Source organism: Phyllopteryx taeniolatus, chromosome 1, assembly GCF_024500385.1.
Source record: "Phyllopteryx taeniolatus isolate TA_2022b chromosome 1, UOR_Ptae_1.2, whole genome shotgun sequence".
Classification (NCBI taxonomy): Eukaryota; Metazoa; Chordata; class Actinopteri; order Syngnathiformes; family Syngnathidae; genus Phyllopteryx; species Phyllopteryx taeniolatus.
The window spans coordinates 1,920,320-1,943,109 of NC_084502.1; the positions used below are offsets into that span (position 1 = coordinate 1,920,320).

General features: G+C 44.4%; 2 protein-coding genes across 8 annotated transcripts in view; one reads left to right on the top strand and one right to left on the bottom strand.

Moving 5' to 3' along the window:
- Positions 1-1,658: 1,658 nt before the first annotated feature.
- The window catches only part of LOC133487214 (transcription factor Spi-B), a 35,798-nt gene continuing 14,666 nt past the window's right edge, over positions 1,659-22,790 (bottom strand). The window contains exons 1-6 of one of the 4 annotated variants that reach the window (XM_061793573.1): positions 4,813-5,121; positions 4,703-4,732; positions 3,408-3,615; positions 3,221-3,327; positions 2,663-2,819; positions 1,659-2,551 (exon numbers count right to left, since the gene is read on the bottom strand). In XM_061793573.1, coding sequence (XP_061649557.1) covers positions 2,244-2,551; positions 2,663-2,819; positions 3,221-3,327; positions 3,408-3,615; positions 4,703-4,711 — 789 coding nt within the window. In that variant the 5' untranslated portion in view covers positions 4,712-4,732; positions 4,813-5,121 and the 3' untranslated portion in view covers positions 1,659-2,243. Of the gene's footprint in view, positions 2,552-2,662; positions 2,820-3,220; positions 3,328-3,407; positions 3,616-4,702; positions 5,123-22,790 lie in introns of those variants that run through there. The other 3 variants (XM_061793656.1, XM_061793489.1, XM_061793732.1) reach the window with 3 other exon arrangements.
- LOC133486517 (leucine-rich repeat-containing G-protein coupled receptor 6) overlaps positions 2,214-22,790 on the top strand; it is a 59,987-nt gene continuing 39,410 nt past the window's right edge. For 2 of the 4 annotated variants that reach the window (XM_061791850.1, XM_061792020.1), the window contains exon 1: positions 15,816-16,436. In XM_061791850.1, the coding sequence (XP_061647834.1) occupies positions 16,213-16,436 (224 nt within the window). In that variant the 5' untranslated portion in view covers positions 15,816-16,212. Of the gene's footprint in view, positions 2,302-15,815; positions 16,437-22,790 lie in introns of those variants that run through there. The other 2 variants (XM_061791933.1, XM_061792197.1) reach the window with 2 other exon arrangements.

The window sequence follows — 22,790 nt, forward strand, 5'->3', positions numbered from 1 at the left end:
TGCAAGTAAATGGACCGAACTTCACAAAGTGCCAACCTACAAAGTGCACAAAGTTAATGGCTCTCATTCACATACACACATTTTTTAGAAATACGCACCACAAACAACATATGTACCTTTTCATATGATTATTGTTTACATTTATTTACTCATAGGTGTAGGGACCAAACCAACATATGCAGTTTTTTTAATCATTTAAAAAAAAAAAATTATTATTGTTGTTTACAGCCACCAATGCATGTAACACTGTTATCGTGATGATAAATATTGTAATATTCATACCTAACATTCAATCTCTGTCTATATTTGCCAGAACCTGAAATATAAAGTTACCTGCGTTGTCTACTGTTATGGGTTTTCTACTTAAATAGCACTAACGTTTATATTTAACTGATTATAACTAAACGTTTTGCAATTCAGTGATTTATATTGATTTAACTATTACTACTAATGGCAATCACTGGAGACAGACTAGCAAAAATTCACACTGACAGCTGTTTGCGAGGACTTACTCCGCCCTTCATCGTTGGGAAAGCTACATACCATGACAAAAGTCAGCTAAACCACCAACGACAGTCAGACTAGTTAAAATAGCGAACTAAGAAAGACCATCATCCGGGGAATTCACAGCCTTGGCCACAAAAACATCTAATTCAATTTGCAAAGTTATGTTGCGATGACAAACAGTAAAATAGAACGCAAAGTCGTGGCTCACTCTTACCTGGGAAAGGTAACCCCATGAGAGCTAGCTTTGAACGGAATACAGCAAATGGAGGCGGCCTCCTCCTCATCGATCGCGCCACCTTTCCACATCCAACATGGCGACGATGTTGACGTAGCAGTTAGCGCTCATGGTGCTGTTTGGGTATTCTGCATGTATATGGCGGCGGCTTTCCAATAGGCTCAGCAGTCTTGGACGCCCTCTGGTGGGGAAAATTCCGATGTTCACGCTCTCTATTGAATTCGTTTACAGCCTTGTATGCGTTTGTGTCCAAACGAAAACAACAACAGCGCGTCTTCCTCCCCTTCTTGCAATTTGGCAGTATAAATTGGCACTTTGACATTTGTTTCTCCTCCCACAGGACGACAGGTTGACCAGAATGAACTGCAGCACCCAAAGACAAATTTAAAGGGCCACAGAGATTTATATATATATTTTTTCCCAAACTGAGTCAAAGGTCCACTTATTGAGGTCGGTTAGGCGATGTGTTATCTGTAATATTCAAAACAAAATCTCCTTTTCATTCAAAACAACAACAAGAAAAATGAACTGAAATAAAATGTCATTTCAAGTGACGGTGTCAGCTGGGATAGGCTCCAGCATCCCTACAACCCTAGTGAGGATAAGCAGTATGGAAAATGGATGGATGAATAAATATAAAACTGAGAAGGGGGATTTGCTTAATTTTAGCTGTCACTTCCGCCCCCCCCAAAAAGAAGCCACGTCCCCTCTGAATTGGCATTCTGTTGCTTTCTATTGTTGTATCATAGAGATGAGACCAAGAATTCTGCTTGCAGCTCGCTATGAGCATTTCAGTGCATTGATTTTTGCTGTTTGTGCCTGAGAATTGTAAAGAAAGCTCTCTTCAGAATATGAATGAAAATGTGTGACTGTGTATATGCATAATAAACATGTGGAATTAACAGAGGTACGTAGATATTGGATAGCATTTATTTTATTTTTTTCACATTGAATAACTTCATTTATTGTTCTTAAATAGTGATAATTTATCTTTTTATGTACAAATAAAGGGAATATTTAACATCAACAACTTCCGTTAAATTAAATTCTTAATCAAAATGCATAATCAACAAAACTATGGCATAATTATCGTGCATGTAGAACAGTACTGAGATTGATTAGATTGTGCAGATGATGTACCTAATCACACGGCCAGAAAGTGTAAGTTGCTGCTGCATAATGACAACGGGGATCCACAAAACACAAGCATGGACAAGCTATTCCCAAAATACTTAATATTCTGGTTGAAATTTGGAAAAAGCTCAATCTCAGGGCATCGAATCGACAAAAAGATAATAGGAACAAATAAACGCTCTTGTGACAAACATCCGTATTACAGCACCAGAAAGACAGGAAACCCAATATATATCAGGAGATTCCACTTATAAAGCAGATATTTGAAGACAATCTATCAGATTTACATTAGGTTTCATTGTGCCAGACTTGTCTCTGCCTGCCAAATACTCAGTATTCATATCTCGCTTCTTGTGTAATTTTCATCCTAGATGGCGCTGCTGTCTCCCCGGAGGCCTCTCAGTGTCTTCTCATCAAACCGATAGGTGAGTTTCCGCTTCACCTTTTGGATCTCGCCCGTGCGGGCGTAATTCCTCAGTGCCCGCGCCATTTTCTGGTAGGTCATTGTCTTGCGGTTCCCTTTCCGGCGGCCCCAAATCTCTGCCAGGTGCTCTTTGTTTTGGGAGGAGAACTGAAATGTGCCCGAGGAGGACTGGACCCACCAGATGCAGCTTCGCATGGACGGCGTTTGCAGCATCTCAAACAGGAACTGGAACAAGCGGTCCTTCCTCTTTCCTGTCAAAGAGGAAGCGGGTGTGAATAAAATCACGACGGGGACAATGAGGATGACTAAATCAAAGCTTCACAGACAAAATGGAGGGGGTTGCACCAGTGAAGTGCTTGTACCTGAGATTGGAGCAAGAAGTGAAGCGTCTTTGTTGGGTCTGCCTCTGCTCTCCGAGGTCGGAGAAGGAGCCTCGTGGTATTCCTGGCACCGGGAACTACTGGACTGAGAGTCTGAGTCGATACATACGTTCGCCTTGTCTGAAGACGCAACGTAATCCTAAGAGCACATTTGTGCAATCACAAGTCAGTGGTGTTTTGTTGTTGTTCAGTAGCATATCATTGGCAGAAATGATGCATTACCAGAGGCTTCAATGAAGTGAAATTACGTTACCTTTAACGGGGGATGCCCGTCAAGTCAATTGTATTTATATGGCACTAATTCACAACAGAAGTTCTCTCAAGGCACTTTATACATTAAGCAGCTCAAGAACCATCGGTGCTATATTCATAGAAATACCACTGACTTCCGATCAGATCAGGTTGTTATGAGCGTGACCTGACTTGACTTCCTGATCGCACTTAACCTCCTTTCAGCTCTTATGATCAAAGGCCGTTTCGTGAAATTTTGCAGGTGGCCGACGTTTACTACGCGGTGGCTTTGTGAGACTTTCACCTTACCCACTGGTCGTGATGCGGCCAGGACGGAGGTGCAGCTTCCGCCTCGTATTCCTTATTAGGCGCACCGCAGTGCCACTCGTAGGCGTGTTGGCCTGACCAGCTATTCTCTAGGAGGGGCAAGAAGACGAAGCTCCGCTGACATACTGCGCTGGACATTTCACGTTCATGTGGCTTGGGGCGTGCTGACCTATGATTCTGGTGCTGTGGTGGGAGTGCACGTACTGCACCACGTTGGTCAGAGGCAAGGTGTGCGTGTGCGCGGGCTGGACCTCCAGCGAATGCTCCTGCAGATACTCCTCGATGACCTCCAGGTCCACCTCCGGGCAGGACGAGGGCGCCGCTCCGCCCCACGACCCCCGACCTGCACCGAGCCTGAGCTCGGTCACATAAGCCATCTGCCAGGCACAAAAAGTGGGCCGGTGAAACTAAAACTGACAGTGAGCTTTATAGTGGCACTTCCTTGTATATGGCTGAAATCATTGAAGAAAATAGTATAGAGTGTGGAAGCCATATCAGTCATTATGCATTGCATGCTTTGTTAATATGACATGAGCGATGAGTTTAATCATTAATCTGGACAGAGACTGTGGAGCAACTTTAAGGGTCACATATCATGTCCCACGCTATACTTGCACTACGCCATCCACAGCGGGAAGTAACAAACACTTTGTTACAGTACTGAAGTACATTTTTCAGCTATCTATAATTTACTTGTGTATTTCTCTCTCTCTCTTTTTTTTTCAACCTCTACTCCCTACATTCGATTTGTTGTTATTCCTTTGTAATGCAATTGAAATCAGTTTCTCTTTCGCAATACCAACCTGTAGGCGATTTCGGGGTTCAGTGTCTCGCCCGAGGACACTTCGACAGGGGACAGTCAGAGGCAGAGGCAGGATTTGAACCGCCGACCCTTCTGTCGGTGGACGACCGGGTCTACTGACTGAGTCATAGCAGCGCTCTTGACTTTTTTCCTCCTTACATTCTCAAAATATGCTTGTCACCTCGTTCTAACCTTGCAGATGACGACGTGACCAGGGAGAATGAATAGCGACGATGCGACAAAACCTTTATATTTCAGTACATTTCAGAGTGTATGTAAAGGAGCTGAATCAGTACTTCTACTTCGACCAGAGTATTTTTTCCCCCCTGTACTGTCCACATGTAGTAGTGAGCGTGCATCTCATCAACCTGCTCCAAGGTTTTGTTTGCTTAGTTGCCAGCCAGAAACACTGCAACCATGTGTATTTTAATTTGACTATCAAATCTATGCAAGTGTTTTTTTTGTTTTTTGCTGCACCAACCAGGAAACATTCAGGTAACTGTGTTTGTAACTGATGCTCTTTAAAATATGTACAGTATATGATATCGAGTTACTGTACAGTCCATGATATGATCATTGCAGAAAACTTTTTTTTTTTTTTTTTGTCTACTCGTAAGGTGACTTGCAAACAACATGCATTTAAAAAAAAAAAAATAACTTACTGCCTCCATTACAGCCAACACAATTTTAGTCTGGAAAGAGAAACCGGGAGGGAAAGTTGCCACATCAAAATTGTAACGGATCAACGGTGATATCAGCGCAACTGTCATACCTGATCACACTCGAGATGTGTCCTCCTCTGATGTGTTCTCCTCAGTTATCAAAAAAAAAAGTAAAGCGTCACCTGAAGGATGCCCCACCTGAGCATGACCTCTCTTATAGCCTTGCTAGACACATCCTCCTTCTGTTCATCCCCTCTGGCCAATCCCATTTGGTCAAAAAGAATACACGTGGGAGGGTTTTGACTAATTAAGGCTGATTCAGGTTAGGGAGGAAGTCATTAGGATGTTAGTGCCCACTAACTTCACACTGAGGTAAAATGAATGCTAGATTGTTTGTTTGTTTACAATATTTTGCATAAAAAAAAACGGATGAGCCACACTATTAGACAGCCCTACGCACTGTAATGACATCTAGTGGCTCTCTAAATCGCGATCCAAAATACAGTATTAGAAATGCCTGAACAAATACCATCTTAATTAAATTAACACCTCTGTGCCAAAAAAAAAAAGGTGTGTACTGTTATGTTAGTAAAGTCATAATGCAGTATACACGACTATTATATTTATTCAACTAATATCTCTAAAAATGAATGGTGGGTATTGTTATGTTCATAACGTTTTTGATACAGTATTCAGCTCTTGTAAAACACGTGTACCTAATAATAACAAAAATAGGTAAGCTTTGTTGCACCTCTCGTGGGTGTAGATTCGATTCGATTCGATTAAATAGATCGGGCCTTCCTGTGTAGAGTTTGCGTGTTGTCTCGTTGCTGGCGAAGGTTTCCTCTGGGTATTCCGGCCTCCTCCAAATCATGCAAGTTAGCATCACTGACGACTTCGAATTGCGCATAGGCGAATGTGATGCTTGTACGTCTGCCGGCGATTGACAGGTGACCGGTTGAGGGCGTACCTCGCTTCTCGCCCAAAAATCGGCTGTGATAGGCTCCAGCTCGCTCGTGACCCTGAACAAACTAGAAAATGGAAGGATGGATTTTACAGACCAGTTCACTTTTGGGTGTGCTATCAAGGGATTTCCCCGATCTGCTTCACATTTGAAGTCGTCGCCATATCCCAACATTGACCAGAGGAATCGAGCTTGAGGCCAATAATTCACAATTTCTTTTTTTTTTTAAACCAATCCACAGTTAGCCCAGTTCAAATCAAAACTGCTGGACTACAAGTTCATAGTCATAGCAGTTATACTGTCACGCAGAGCTGGCCCAAGGGAACTACAGTACTGTTGGCATCTCATCTGCTTCGGGCCCCGCAACCACTAGGGGGCCCCCAAGTGATTAACAGGCAACAGAGCAGGAAGGAAGAACAGTGACATAAAAAGCTTCCCAAAGCTTTTGAACATTTGTACATAAGTTTAAGACTTATTTATTCAACTTTATATTTGTTTTTAAAACCATTTTTGTCACCTTGTTTAAAGTCCCTCTGCTTAATTATGTCATTCAGTATTTGCTTGCCATTTTATTGTTTATTTAATACTCTTAGTCTCCTTTACTCTTGATACCCGTTTTTGTAGCTTTAAGGTATTTTCAAATGTCAGTTTTTTTTTTCATATATATTTTTGCACATCACTGATGTACGGATGCGTATTGCATTCACTTGTATTAAAAAAAAACAGTTTTTCTGAGTAATTTTTTTGACGGCATGGTCTTTTTGAATAATTTCTTTCTGTTTTTCTGAGTATTTCTTTTCTGTTTTTCTGACAAAAATTTTTCTGACTTATCGGGACACATCAAACTCACGCGAGAACCTGCGAACTGCAAGTGACTCTTTGCGGACTCCGTAGTAAGCAACATGACCGGCTTATTTAGTTTGATCAAGTTTTATTTTGATATGGGTTTAAGACATTGGGAGATACTCATGTCTTTGAGTCGCATAGATGGTATTGTTATTAGTTTGTCGACATTACGCAGGCACCTGCGGACTTTGCGTTTGTTCAGGAGGAAAGCCCATTCAGATCTGCAAGACACAGCAATGTTTGTCCAGAATCCGTTGGACAGATATAGTATGCTCCATGGATACAAGACGATGCATTTAAAATGCATTCAGGCAGTATCCGCCATCCGCAAAGAGTCACTTGCAGTTCGCAGGTTCTCGCGTGAGTTCGATGTGTCCCGATAACTCGGGAAAAAAAATGTGTCAGAAAAACGCAAAAAAATAGTCAGAAAAACAGGTGGAAAAAAATAGTCAGTAAGACATATCTCCTGATAATTTTCTTATTTCATGACACCTGTGATACGTTCAAGGCCTCCAGTACCAGATGTAGAAAAGCAGCCCCACAGCATTATGGATCCTCCACCATGCTTGACTTATGGCAGGGTGTTCTTTTCCTTAAAGGCTTCATTCCGCTGTCTGTAAACATAGTGTTTGTGTGCATTGCTAATAAGCTCAATTTTTGTTTCCTCTGTCCATAAAATATAGTTTATCATTTGCTCTTCTGCATAGAAAAATGTTGTTTCACTTGATGATTCATATTTTTCAGGAGCATAACTGCAGATGGCATTCAGTCATCCACTGAGTGCTTTATCCAACTTGCAATTAGTGTGATGAACTGTAAGTCCAAAGACCACCAGAGTACAGAATACGGTTCTGAATATGATACAGTATCTCCCGTTATCAGTCTGTGGAGTGATGCCTGTGTAGTGTATAATTGAGCAGTTACAGTACTGCACGCAGACGGTCGTGTCCATGGAGTGATAATATATGAAGCGCATTGGGAGAGGCAGCTGCTATTTACACAGCGCTTTTTATACCCAGGCTATGGCCTCAGCAAGATAAAAAAAAAATAAAATAAATAAATTAACGTGGAGTGACATGACTAACTTTCCAATTCGAAGTTGTCCAAGTTTAGTGCACAAATTCATCACACTGAGTGATTGCCATAGACACACAACCCCTCCGCATTGAGTACACACATTGGACATGGAAGCGCTGTACACTTCGGTCACAAGTTCGTGTCATTTAAACAAGTTAAAATGACATGAGGCGGTACGATAGTGACCAGGATAGCAGTATAAGCAATTTTATTATAGTGGTATATAAAACACACGAAATAAATGACAACAATAAACACTAAATTCACTAAAATACAATGTGGAGGATACAAGTTGCAGGTTTAAAAGCTTTATGGGGGGGGGGGGGGGGGGGGGGGGCGGGGGGTGGGAGACTGGCAAAACATGCTCGGAAAAACCCTGAGTGCCGCGGTGAATTAAATGACAGTTAGAGTTGCTGTAGCCCGGATTGCACCTGGAGGATTGAAGGAAGGTGATAAAGCAAAAGGCGCATTGGACCCTTGTCATCAGAAACGCACAAAGAGCCAAGGACACGTTTGATTAAAAACGGGCTCTTGACTCCTGGAACAATCTACTTCTAATCAGCAAACTGCTGACTGGCAAGCTGCTTTTCCACATGTTCTCTTCTAAAAAAAGTACAGTGTTGTACAGTAAACTCACAATATTGCCGCTAATAGCGGGAACTCCCCCCAAAACGTAATTGACACCTAAAATTGCTTATAATTGCATATATTAATCGGTAAAACCCTAAACATACCACCAACTATAATCCCCAAACTCCATTTACAACTTTACTCTTGAACATAAACGGCTTACGGATGATTTGGTATCTCAAATATGCCACGGAAGTGCACATGGACATGCTTGGTGCTATCATAAATTTGTTGCCGTAATAGCTTAGAGTTCTATATTGCTTTCAAGGATGCTGAACAAAAAAGCTCATGGGGGGGTAATTCCAAATCGATCGATCTATTGTTGTCATTTTGCTGAGTGTGTGTACAGTAGTGATTGGATCAGTTGCCTGGCCTTTGAGACACTTCGAGGTTAACGGTCTCCATTTGGCAGGTGAAATGGACTCAGGACTACTCCCCCCCCCCCCACCCACCCCCCGCCACACACACATTGTTTGAACCATTAGTGTGTCAGGTGTTGCAACACCTGAAAGGCTTGCGAATGGGCTTATCAACTTGGACACAAGCTGCCCAATAACAAATGCCTGTGTGTCCAGGTGTAGTGGGTTAACAGTTATAGTCACCCCCGCCCCCTTTTTTTTTTTTTTTTTTTAGATTAGTGAGCATAAGCAAATCACCTGTATGTGTGCGGCTCACTGGGAATTCCCCAGAAAGTGAGACAAAACAAGGGAGCTCGCACGTTTGTGCGCTTGTTTACACGCGTGCAAAGTGATAAAAGGCCCGCCCGTGAAGAAGGGTCCTCCAGGGGAGTCCGCTAATAAGCACGCGTGTGAGGAGGAGCGGTTGGTCATGCTGTGCTGTTGGTGTTGTCCTGGGTTCTCCGGGACACGTGTGTATGCAAAACTCGAGGTTCAGCTCAGCTCGTCCAGCGCTCGCTGCGTCGTTCTTCCTGGAATCTGCTTGCTCGGTGGGCACAGCCCCCCGAAATATAAGAGACAGCTGTCGCGCAAGTTTTACACCGCTGCGAACTACAACCCGCAGTTATAAACATGTTGTTAAATGATCTATTTAGGCATAACACAGCTGCTGGAACATTAGCGTGTACGATTAGCAGAGCAGTGGTAAAGTGATCTTGTTGTACAGTATACATAATTCATACGGGAATGTCGGAGATAAGGGATGGGATTGGGAACTGGCGGGACTTTGCATTCCCACGGAAGATTGTTTGGGACCATCAGTAGGCAGCTCTGTAATCTGTGGTCTCAATAAACACTCATAAACGACACTAACCCACAGGCCTTATCGGAATTAACACACAAAGTCGAGTCAAGATTGCACATAAATCTTCAGTTTCCACAGCAAGATAAGAAAAAGACGCTCACTCACAGCTCGGGAGTCAAATCAAATCGAGCAAGAACACAGTCGATGAGTGTTTCCTGAATTTTATTGAGACCACGCACCCATTTTTTTTTTTTTCTATTTAAAAAAAAACTCATGGCACACCACCAAGGAAAAAATGTCCTGGAAAGTATGACTTCTACTTCTTTTTTTCCTTTGCTCTTGTCCCGTTAAGGGTAACCACAGCGTGTCATCTGCATCTCCTGCATGGTCTTCCTCTCGTTCCCATGCCTGGCAGCTCCATCCTCATCACCCTTCTACCAATATACTCTCTCTCTCGCTCTCTCTCTCTCCTCTGGACGTGTCCAAACCATCAAAGTCTGCTCTCTTTGACATTGTCTCCAAAACATCGAACCTTGGCTGTCCCTCTGCTGAGCTCATTTCTAATTTTATCCAACCTGCTCACTCCTCGTGAAAACCTCTACGTCCTCATTCGCTCCGCTTCCTGCCGTCTCCAATCCGCCCATCACGGCTGGCCTCGCCACTGCCTTCGTAACCTTTCCCCTCCATCCTAGCAGAGACTCACAGGAAGTCATGACTTATTCTGTTGTATGATTGGCAACAGGCAGACACGCACACACGTTTATCGTACCTTCTGCCATCTGGTGGATATGGCCTCATCATTTACATTTACATCAGGAGTCATTTATGTATTTTTGTATTCATTTATCTTGCTAAACGATTGGTTGATTTGAGTTATTGTCAAGAAAAATATTTGTCATCTGAAACATCTGATTCAAATTAAATTGTATAAATAACAAAGAGTAATACTTTCCGGAAACCGTAACCGTCATGTACTGTTGTTGAATAAAAGATCACGTGTGGAGACGGACTGAGACGGAGATTAGCGCGTGTTTCAACCTGTTTTTTTACTGAAACCTTGCTCTGCCTGCCTTCCAGGTCATTCACCAGTTACAAGACTTAAGTCAGCCCCCTGCTGGTCAGGCGGTGGCTACTGCACATCACAGTGTGTGTCATTTTTGTCCGACTATTTCAAATGAATCACTTGCTCCGAGCTGCAGATGCTTTGCAACACGTCTACGCTTTGTTGTATGACACCACACACGGCAATAGGTGCCTCGCTCGCTAATGAACAGCACATTGTTATTTCGCTTACATATATTTCCCCACATTTGACATCACCACGTAAGTAGGAGAGTAAGTTATGCAATGAGCTCCATAACAACTCAATGTTATGTCCTTTTGGCCTTTTCCCATGGATTGTTGGAGAGTGCAATGCAGCACAGAAAAGTCACCATGTCAATGCCGTCATATTGGACTGTTTGTACATTTGCAACCACCTTCAAGAGTCGGACACAGTAGCCACGCTGTTCTGTCTTGTGGCAGAAGATGGCGACATTTCATCATCCTCATGATCAATTGTGACATCGCTTGGAACCCCAACGAGCAGGTTACAATATGATGTACGATTTGATTCCAGCCTAATCAGGGGGGTGGAGTGTTATCAGTATTATCTGCGAGTGTGTTCACAGTTGCAAGACTTCTTTCTGCTGCTGGGCATTAGTCAGATGATTGGAATTTACTGTGGCTAATGCGAAGCCTTTGTGTTGCCTTTCCTTGAAGCCCGTCTACGTCCTTGCACGGATTGCACTCTTAAGGAGACAACCCAGTCACTGTTAACATTCCTCATGTGTCTTCCTCCATTTTGACACGGCTGATACAATCATACTATAGAGAGTCTGGCTACAAAAGCAGCACACACGTTCCTCGCAAGCGTGCACAAACACACATGCTGTTTTGTGATAAGAATGTGCGCAGGGTCGCGATGATGCAGCCTTCGCCGCAGGAATCAGTGCGCTAAATCTCGGGCAATCAACTTGTTATAGATCGGAGCTACGGTTGTAACATTCACAAGCAAAAAAAAAAGAAAGAAAGGAAGAAATGGAGTCACCCACAACTGCACACGCCGACTGGTGCTGGTCAAACAAAATCAAAGTACATTCAGTGTTGTTGTGCAGGCGTACCTGTGGGCTTTGTTCGAGTATTTCAACGTACGGAAAGCCGCAAATATCGCAGCCTGTCAGCCCAGGGAAAACAAAGTCAATGGGGCTCAGCACACAAGAAAGCTTTTGTCTTTTGTCCGGGTGCAGCACAGTACAGACATGTGACGAGAGACTCTTTTTAAATGGCTGCTTTTACCGATCGATTTGGTAAAATCGAGATACTGTGCCAGGAGTGACCATCAAAAGCGTCATGGGAAATGATCCCATTTCGCTGAATGAGTCTGAAAATGATTATTTATGCTCCATGCTAGCTGCTCTTCCGCGAGAGCGTTGCAGTCAGTTTTACTCGGATGGCAAATATGCGCCTGGGCTCAACCGGGGGTTGGGAAACGCTGCATTTGAGGACCGATAAATGTGATGCAGTGAGTGCTGTGGCGCTGACATTCGCATAAGAACTTGACTGCCGGCAGACTCCGAAAGAGGTCATTCAAATCCAGAAGAATAATTGTGCCGTTTCACATTGCAGGACTTTGACAGGCCTCTAGCCGAGGTGATGAGTTCAACACTTTGGCCTCTGATGGAGGGCTTTACTGAACTCCATGACTAATCACATCTCTGGAGGCCCACTATTGTCCCAACCCCCAACTCTGTCCCCTTACCTCATCCCCCCTAAACCCCACCTTTCTTTCATTTATTCCATCCTTTTGTACTGTGAGATGCAGAAAGGAAGAGACTGATGGGGTAAAGATGGAGGCGGGGAGGTTGGAAGGAGAGGAACCTTTTGTTGCCTTTCAGGTGGTTTCCCATGAAAAGCCAAAGAACACACCTGCCGCCACCAAAAAAGCGCAGCGCCTCGCTTTGTTCCGCTGAGTGCGCACACGAGGTCGGCATGCCCTCGGTGGCTCCGCTCGAGCCACGGCGCGCACGAATCCAGACACGAGCACGCTGACATACGCGCTTAGATTGGGGCAGTTTTGGTGGGTGCAAAAAATAAAATAAAAAAGCAAAGGGGAGATATGGGTGCGGAGGTGAAGCAGCTCGGGTGGTGATTGAGTGGCGAGCCACGGAATGGACTCCTCTCGCTGCAAGGAGCTCAGGTAGCACCGTGCGCGTCCGTGTTATTCCAAGCGGACCACGGTGAGTGCTCTCGAGTTAGTGTCAGGTATCAGGTAGCTACTTGCCTCCGTGTCTTCAAGGCAGCCGCCGTTTGGATAATGTTTACAGTCGAGAGAGCACCGCACGGAGGAGGAGGAGAGGGGCGAGATCGCTGCCTTTGATCTGATGCGGAATATTTGAGAGACAAAGTACAAAAGGAGCGCAAACATGCCAGTATCTCACTTTGCGTGAAGACATTTAATTGGGCATATAAATTGCTCGTTGGTGTAAATGTGTGAATGTGTGTGTTGTCTTGATTTGCCCTCCGGATAAGTGCGAGAAAATGAAGGGAGTGAAGGATAATCCCAATCAAAGAGTTATGTGGACAGCGTTGTTTTCTCTTGCTCATAAAAACTTCAAACAATCAAATGAACAAAGAGTGGGAACACCTTGGAACAAAACTCAAATATAAAGCTCATATATAGGAATTCCTCATCCTTCCTGAGAGTGGGCCAAGCTCCAATCTCGTTCATGTTTCGTAGGTTTAAGGTCGCGTTTTTCTACACCAAACTTCCCCTAGCATGCTTTTATGGGCCTTGCCATCACATGCACTGGGGTACAGTCATGCTAGAATAGAAACAATATTATTTGGATTAGTTTTGGGCTTGAAAATGCAGAGCGCAGTGAGAGGAGGAGCTGCTGTTAAAGGTATGGATATCTCCACCTGAACGAGACTGTGCGCTAACTCACAATAAACCATACGGCCACGAGAATTTTGTCTTGACGTAGTCATGATACTGAATGATGCTGTCGTATGTTAAACGGGCCAGATAAAGGTCGGCGAACACACAGCGCAGACGATAAAAGCACCGTAGCACACTATAAGTATCGGAGCTCGTTTTGCGCCGCGACTGCGACGAGTCGGCAAAGTTGTAGAGGAGCAGTAGAATTCGACTGGGGGGGGGGAAAAAAAGTCGACAAAGCAGGTGTTAAAGCAGACGTGAAAAAAGGAAGGGAGCCAAGGCAGAGAGAAACAAGACTTGAGATGGGCAGAAGACCAGACATGCAGGCTTGACTCTCTGCATATGTGTGCGTGAAAAAGAAATCCCTTTGGGCCACACAATTAAATAACGTTTAAAAGACGACAGAACTCTGTGCACAGGAAGGGGAAAGGTGGAGAGTGCAAGGAGTGGGTGAAAATGCAGGTGGATGCAGTTTTTTTTTAAATTATTTTTTTAAGTGTGTGCACACCAGTGGTAAGGACTGCGTGTGTTTGCATGTGTATGCAAAGGGCGGCTCTCCTTTGAACTGCCAGAATATTTGCTCAAAGGGCTTTGCAGTAAAAGAGCGCACATAAAGCGTCACTGGATACGGGCCGCGCACAACATATTTAAAATGACAATAGACACAGGGAGCGGAAGAAAAGAGAGAGCAAGCGAGTGAGTGGGTGAGAGAGAGAGAGACTATGTGAAGAACAGCCTGAAAGAGGTTTTGTGGGGCCATAACAAAGGCCCCTCACAAAACACAGTGACATAGGAATGTTAATTAATTAATGAGAAACTATTGAGCCACCGGAGAATGGTCGAGAAAGAAAGACAAAGATGGAGTTATTTTCCTTTTTCTTATTTTCACAGCGAACGTGGAGGTCAAACGATACAAACCTTCCTCATCACGGCTTCGCGCGTGTGCATTTGCGTTTGTGTCGTACGCGCGCGGGCGATCCCCGTTACATGGCAGCACCTTGTACGTTCTTCTTTCCCAATCCAAAAGTTGGATTAAATGTCCCATATGATGAACTCATTTTCCTGCACCGCAGAAACACAAATGTTTCGAATATGTTTGAAAATGCAAGCCTTTCCGCTCCCCACAAAGTCGGCTGCATCATTAGTTGGTTATGCAACTTCCTGCGCAGGTGATGAAATTCGAAGCTCAGCGAAGAACGGTTGATGCCACGAACAGCGAGCACACATTTTGCAACAAACAAGGTAATAACAACAACAATGATTTCAGTTACAGTGGATGTAAAACGTCTGCGCCCCGGTTCAAACGCTAGATTTTTGTAATATAAAAAAAAAAAAAGACAGCAAGATAAATACTTTCACCAAAATCTGCCAAACTTATGTGGGGGAAATGTGTCATGGTCCAATGAAACACAACGGCGCTCACTGCAAAGGAACGATTGGCGGTGGCAGCGTCCCGAGACAACGCTGAGGGACGCATCAACAGTTCGAAATAGCAGTCGGCGTTAGCATAAAAGCTTCAGCCCTCTGCTACAAAGCAAATAAAGCTGACGAGAATGGCAGAAATTATTTTGGGTTAAGCAGACGTACTTTCAAGGGTGGAAAGTGTGTGCTGACTCCCATTTAACATGAGTTTGAACGCGAATGATTGCAATTCTTGGAGGGTGTGCACACTTGTGCAACCACATTATTTCAGTTGTTCCTTTTTTCTTTCTCTCTCCTTTTCCCCCCAATCGAGTTGTACATGTTGGAGGTCACACATTTGGTGGACAAAGTTCAAAACGATTGTTCTTGGTCTCATTTTTTTTCCCAATGTAACAGAATTTTTTTAAAATATCCACTGGACATCTGTTTTTCTAAGCTCTTCTCGACACGACCCTAATAATATTATCTTTGCGTGCGTTTGCATGAACGTTGTCACGTGAGTGGTCTTTCGGTCAGTCCGGGATCCCGACAATCCAGCGGCAGAAACCCGAGAGGGTGTGACTTACGAGACCCCGCATTCTGATCTTTCTAGTGACGGAGGGGCGCTGAAGTGTCAGAATTGCAATTTCCTCCAAACAGTCACACTCGGATCCTTTTCGTCTCACTTTGACGCAACAGCCAAAACACACTGCACTGCCTCCATTCCTCTTCTTCCAGACTTTTCTCCAGCTACAAATGCTTCCTCACTTCCATTCATAAAAGGGCCCTCTTGTCTCACGCCAAACTGTATCACCCCCTGCCCCCACCCGATCCGTGTCCCTTCCCCAAACAGTCATGCTCTTCACACTGAGCCTCCAAGCAAAATAAAACAGGGCAAAGCAAGGGAGAAAGAGAGGGGCGAGTTCAGGACTCAGGGGCCCCTCCCACCTCCGAGAGATGCTCCAGCCCATCCCTAAATTACAGGCCAATGAGAGGAGCTCATTCACCACTCGTGCGCTCCTTCTACAATAGGTAAGGAGTGGGACGCAGAAACGGCGAGACATCTTCACGGGTAAAGGGAAGACAGAGTGCATTTGTTTTGGGTTTTTTTTTGGGGGGGTGTGGGGGCTAAATGATGAGAAAGGGCAGACGAGAAGGAACTAAAGTTGGGACTGAAAGTGAGGGTAACCCGAGATGAAGAGGTTGTGACAGCGGCCAGTGCGGAGCTCCTGAAGAAATAAGTTGGTCTCGCTCTTTGATTAGGATCCTTCAGTTAAAAAAAAAAAAAAACAGAGAAAACTCAGAGACAGCTTCTTGTCCCCTTCAACTGCCACAACAGACAGACAGGCCGGAAGAAAGTGAGCCACCAGGAGAGTCAGTACAGGTGTCGAGACAACAGGTGGACGGCCCAACATGCTACCCGCGCTTCTGCTTCTCTGCGTGCTCGACGGAGTAGGGGCGTCCACCCCTGGAGCCGGGGCTGATGAGCGGATGCAGGACAGGCGAGGGGGAGCAGCGGCCATGCTGTGCCCATCGCCATGCCAGTGTGAGCAAGACGCTATCTTCGTCATGGTGGACTGCTCGGAGTTGGGACTATCGTCTGTGCCGACCAACATCAGCCCTCTCACCACTTACCTGTGAGTAACATAAGTCTGAAAAGAACGCACTGGTCCAATATTTTCTCTTCCTGCCTCCATTTTTCCAATTGTCCCGGTCTGGTATTGGTCGGTCTTCGCTTCCTCGTGCAATATGTCTGTGCATCAGATTGTTTTGAAACACATACAGACACACGCAAAGTTGCAACTGAGGGGAAAGGCCAGTGGGAGGAGGCAAGACTTGTTTGTTTTGACCGCTAAGGAAGAATGAATGGACCACTTCTTCCAGTGTCAAGTTTCTCGGCACCGACTGGGTACCAGTTGAGGGAAGCTGTGTGGGCCGGTTAATATCCTGTGCTTGCGCATGACAGTACGGCGCATAAGCGTATAATTACTGTGTGTCTAATTTGTACGATTCAGTAAAGGTGGGAGTGCAAACCATAAACTCAGGTGGTTCAATGTGTTTGATGTTTAATTAGTGGTTTGATGGTGAATACGAATGAGCTGCTATCTTTTTGTCGGGAGATCAACGGTTGTGGAAAAGTTGAGATTGTCCAAAAACTACGTGTTGGAAAGGTCCGACATGAGACTTAATGTGAATATAACTCAACGTGACTATTAGCAGGCGAACTAGCAGCTCCCCGCCAGGAGTGTCTGGTAGTAAGAGCTGAGACAATATACAGAATGTGAAAGCTGCCAGAACTTTCAAATTGCTTTTCTACACGGGCCTCCGAGGACAGATTAGAGGCATGTCGTGATAACTGATATCGAGGTGATTGAAGTAAAATCCAGGAAACTGCGATGGAGCAGTTACTCACATGGGGACGTGCAAGCATTACAGCGGTGGGAGAGATGGAATTCCAAGGAGGTAAGATCAAAAGTTTGTTGTCATAAAAAATAAAAAAAGGCAGGACACAATGGATCGCTCTGCGTGAACGACGCCGAGTCCACATCTGTGACGATGGCTTCCAATTTCCAGATTTCATATGTTCAATGGGAATCCACACGGGTCCAAATCTATCCAGAAATCACTCCGTAAGCCACACCCACAAACACGCACACACAAGTGATGACCTGAGCCTCCTTCTGTGCACTACTTTTTCCTTTATGCCTGTAACCACACACAAGCGCGCATGCATGCCTACACAGAGACACCCATGAACGCAGATGATCATTGACTACAAACATCGGCTTAATTGTTCATTTCCCCTCATTACCTAACACTGGAACTGGACCAATTAGTGTGTTTGAGGGGTGATTTAGAACAAGATAAATAAACTCTGCGACCAACCGCATACGCCCACACGCAGTCACACCAACACACATGCCTAGTACGGAGGAGGAGCGCAGTAGAGCATGAAGATGTGGGGACAGTGGGAGCATGCCACAATAAATGATGATACCGCACACGCGATTCACTGATTGCCATTTCGCTTTGGTGATTAACATCAAACCACACAAGCAAAACATACACCCCGACACAAACGCGCGCGCACGCTCGCTCTCGCACACAAGCGCACGTTCTCGCACGTGCGCACACAGTAGACAGAGCACGGCGCAGAAAAGTACAGCTTGTAAATTCGCCCTGACCTCCGAAAGATTCCAATAGCGACAAGTGCGCTCTGTCTAGCAGTCTGCGGCGGTCGGATGAGCCTCGCGGCACGGAGGACTCGTTCGCAGGTCAAAGGGGATTTGCTTGGGAAGAGTCCACTTTACAAACCTGAAACTGTATGACATCATCCGGCCATGTCATGAGAGAGCGCTTCAAAGTGTGCCCAACAGTGTATGCTGGAGTCCAATCAAGCTATGAATGCCCCCCGTTCTCTTTCCTGCTGTTTATTTGCACACTTGGCCGAGCCCTCGGTAAACAGGTAGATGCACGATGTACTTTGTAATTAGTTCAGTATCATATGATGCATGTTGACTTTGGAGAGGTATTCAAAAGGCGCTGTGAGCAAATCTGAGCAGAGGGGGCAGAGATTTCTGACGAAAGTCGTTTCTGGAGGCGATGCACGAAATGGGCTGTCGTGCGAGAAGACTGGTTCTTTGATATTCGATGAGATAAGAGAGCCTCGGGGTTTGCATCTACCTGCGTGCACTCTCATGTGGCTTAAGCTTGGGGACATTGTGTACAGGGCAGACATCAGACATTGGCTTTATGCAAAGATGAAAAGGAAATAAGAGGAGGCTTCGGGGTGATTTGATGATGTCAATTCACTGAAGTTTTGTCTGCAGAAAATACAATGTTTTCCTAATGAAGCGAGAGCATTTGTAAGTCGGAGGCCGTCCGCAACTCCAATTGAGCAGTGATTAGGTGATGTTTTTTTTTTTTGCTGGTGGTGAACTTCTAATGGAAACTGCAACTAGTACAGTACCAGACAGATGAAAACCATAGCGTGCGTGTGTGCATGTGCGTGCGTGCGTGCGTGCGTGCGTACACGCGCATGTGAAGACCACCCAGACTTCTGAGAGAATTATGTTTTCCAGCCAGTTGAAATGAAGCAGGACTATAAAATGAACAGGAGGACGAAGAGGGAAAACCTGAGCAGAAGTGAGTATGAAAACTGCCAAAGAGTCACCAAGACAGAGCACTCACGCACACCAGGCAGACGACATCCTCCCTCTGCGTTGTGGCAGTAAATGAAACTGTCTTGTGCGTGTCATTTAGCTATTATCTTGATTCCTATCATGAGCCATCAGGGGGTCGGGGGGTCACACTGTAAACAACATGTCTGAGACAGAAAGGTGAATCGTGGTGAATTGTTTGAGGTAGAAGACTTGGAAAACCAAAAGAATTGAAGAAAACAAAAAAGAAGAAAGAGCTGTCTTTGTATGTTTGTTTTTTTTGTAAACCGTTAGCGGAGGGCCCTCTGTCTTGTTATCAGCCGCAGCATCAGTGTCCTGGCTCCAGACAACTAAGCATAGTAGCCTCCTTCCTCAAACACAAGCCTCCTTTGATCCAGCTTTTCGTTCTTTAACGCTTTTTTTTAACAAGATGTATGGCTGGACTTTAATAAGTGCTTGGAGCAGGTGCAAACAAGTGCAAGTTTTTTTATTTTATTTTTATTTTTAATTGCCTCAATACAGTGTGGCATGAACGGAGTGTACCCAAGTCAAAAGGGTTACGAATGTTTAAAGTATGAACAGGGGCTACATTGACAGTAGTCTACAATCAGATAGGAAAGAATAATGCACCTCTGATTTTATATAAGATGGACAGGGTGACGAACGCCACCACAAAAAAAAAAAAAAAGAGGAAGCAATGTTATCTTTTCCTGTTTTTTCCTTTGCAAAAGCAGAAGCATTTGCCTGACGTGTTAATTACTCAACTCTCTCCTATAGATTCGCACAGAGAACATAACAACCTCCTCTGTCGGACAGAAAATTGATATTTGTGCCAGAGGGGTATTGGGAATGAGTGGGAAGTCAGAGTTCCGGCCTGTGGTTTTCCTCACATTGAGCTGGGAAGCTCTTCAAAGTCTCTGCGGGACAGACGGCAGGTAGAAACATAAAAGACACTGTGACATTTCTCTGGGGGAGCGGAAAGCAGAGAAGAGGCAGCAGCCACAAAGTACTCTATGGCAAAAAAAAAAAAAAAAAAAAAGATCTCAATGGCAACACATCATCTTGAAGGGGAAGGTGAGTGAGGATATGGCTCAGGGAGGTCAAGTGACGCGTGAGCTGCTCGTGAATGCTTGCGCTTGAGCCTGGGATTGTATTTGACCTCTCATGAAGAACGAAACATTTTTTTTTGGGGGGGGGGGGGGGTGGAATAAACAGCAGTAACAGTTTTAAGTAAGTAATAGCTTATCGGAGAACCGCCGTTTTCTTGATTTTGGTCTCATGCCGCTGCTCCAGAGGTACTGAGTGCACAAAAGTGTAGAGGCACAGTAGCGTGACGCATGTATGATATGGGAGCTTGGAATGTGCTGCGTGTGACGTGAGAATGAGGGGTGCCTCTGACTAAAAGAACTCAGAAGGCCTACATGGCCCAGATTCCAATTCTGCCCCTCTCCAGGCTTGGGAATTCATGGGAATGTTTGCGCGTGTGAGTGCTTGCATGAATCTGTAGTTTTCACTTTTCCGATACAGAGACGCCATTGTCTTCTCCAGCACTGCAATAAATGTCCTGAACTATAGACGTAAATACCACAAATACACCTGTAAGCTGTACCACTGCCAATTGTAACTCTATACGTTAGTTGGTTTGTGAAACATATCAAATGGGTTTTATGTTTTAAAACCTGCGTACAACCAAGAACATAATTTGCAAAAAAAAAAGACAGAGGGCAAACTATAATCCTACGCTCCTACAAATGGTTTTGCTTCCCCGTGCAAAAGATTTATTACCACCATTCACAGGAAAAAAAGATTTATGAAATACAGCTCCCACAAACCACACAACCCACACTTATTTAGCGATCGAGGGACACATTTTATATTTTATTTTATGATCTAGGTTTCCTGGTCATTTCGCTGCGCAACACATTGCTACTTTGCAATTGAACTTGTCACATTTCAACCCACGCAAATGACTTTAAAATTTGATACTACGTAAAGGACAGACGGGATGTACCAAACAATGGATGAGGAGACATGATATTGGGGTAAAATGGTGAAACTAATTTCAAGGGTAAAAATTGGAGGTGAATGTTGAATGATCCAGAAGCAACTATACAGTGGTCAGATCACAGTGGCAACAAAACGTGCACGCCACACGTTTCCCATCAGCTGGGAATTGTGTCACTGCGACCTGATTTACATGTCAGAGAAGAAGAAAGAAAAAACAAAATTGGAGCTTTTTACATGCATGGCACAGGGCCAAACTAAATATCTTTGCAAATGACAGCAGCCAGATGTCTTCATTAGTATGGTGTAAGGCTCCCTCAAGTTCTAGATTCTTATCTACAGGCACCATTACATACATACAAGGAGCAGTGAGCCAGAAGTGGATTTCAAACTAGATTCAGTGTCCTCCTGTTTCTGCCATTCAACAAAATGAAATTATCATGGGGACCAACACAAACACTCAATCACCTTTCATTATACAAATCACCCCCGAGAATCGGCATCAAATGTGCAGGGAAACAAAAATCAAAAACAAACAAACTATTAGAGACAAGCTTTCAGGATGTTTGCACAACTTGTAAAATTGTAATCCTTGTATATTATTAACCTTGAAGGTAACAGATTACCGGTAAAACGCGTTATAAAAATGAGTAGACTTTCCGATTGTTCGATAATTAGCATTTTATGCCAATTTTGTGATCGGTTGTCATGTCATAATTTGTCAGCGAATTAAGACATTTGAGCCGACACAGTCTCGTTTACTCCGGGGACGTCCCGCGCTGCTGTCGTCAATGTTTGAGTCCGAAAGCTGGTTAGTTTGAGCTCTGTGGCGCATCTCGTGATGGACTACGTACGTTACGGCCAATAAAGCCTGCGTTCGGAAATGCACTTCGAGCGCACTCTGCTGCACCCTTGCCCGTTTCTGAAGACCAGCGTGAGGGCATCAAATTGAATTTCCGAGAAGCACCCAAAGTTTTTGGGTTTTTAGTTCAGTGAAAAAACATGTCAGTGGTGTGGGACGTCTTTGTGGTGTCTGAGACAGATAAAACTAAAACTATCTACAATCTGCAGTTCCTCTTGGGGGAACGTCTACAAAATGCTTCAACGCGACAAATTTAATCAGGCAACACGAGGAGGAGCAGTGAGGTAAGAGTCGGCACATGAAAACTTTGTCTTTCGCGCTGGCCGGCCTCCCTTTTAATATTGCGGAGAACCCCACATTCTTTTATCCTAAACCTTTGAGAGCCGCCACATTCCGTTACACTCGTAAATGTGACACAGTGGTGTTCAGGTTACTGATATGCTATGTTACTGATTTATCATTTAGTCCATACAAAGCTTGACAAATACAAACTCAACTAGAAGCTAAAGTCCCTTTTTAGCTCGCTATGAGTGCTCATACGGGGATGCATGCTCGTTATGAGCAGCTTAATTAGCGGCTAAATTGTCATTGCAGCAAGTTACACGTCTGATTGAAGGTCCGTGTTGGTCAAAAGCTGCTAATAAACAAATTATTTTCGTAGATATATTGCTCCATCTTGTGAGCGGATCCGTTTATTTAAACTCGCTAATCGGCTCCAAATATCCTGATCGCGGTAAGCCTAGAAATGGGCTTTATGAGGCCTAGCTTTGATTTGAAATGACACGAAAAAGACAGACTTAGTATATGGTATATGTCATGTAAAGACCATGAAAATGTTAATGAACTATGCAGGCTCTTTTCACCGACCCCCAACAGCTGCCTGTCAGTCCTGTCCACATGTCGGAGGCAGTTGTATGTCCTGTAGCTCGCACTGTTCCAACGCTTCCTGTTCCATTACTGAAGTG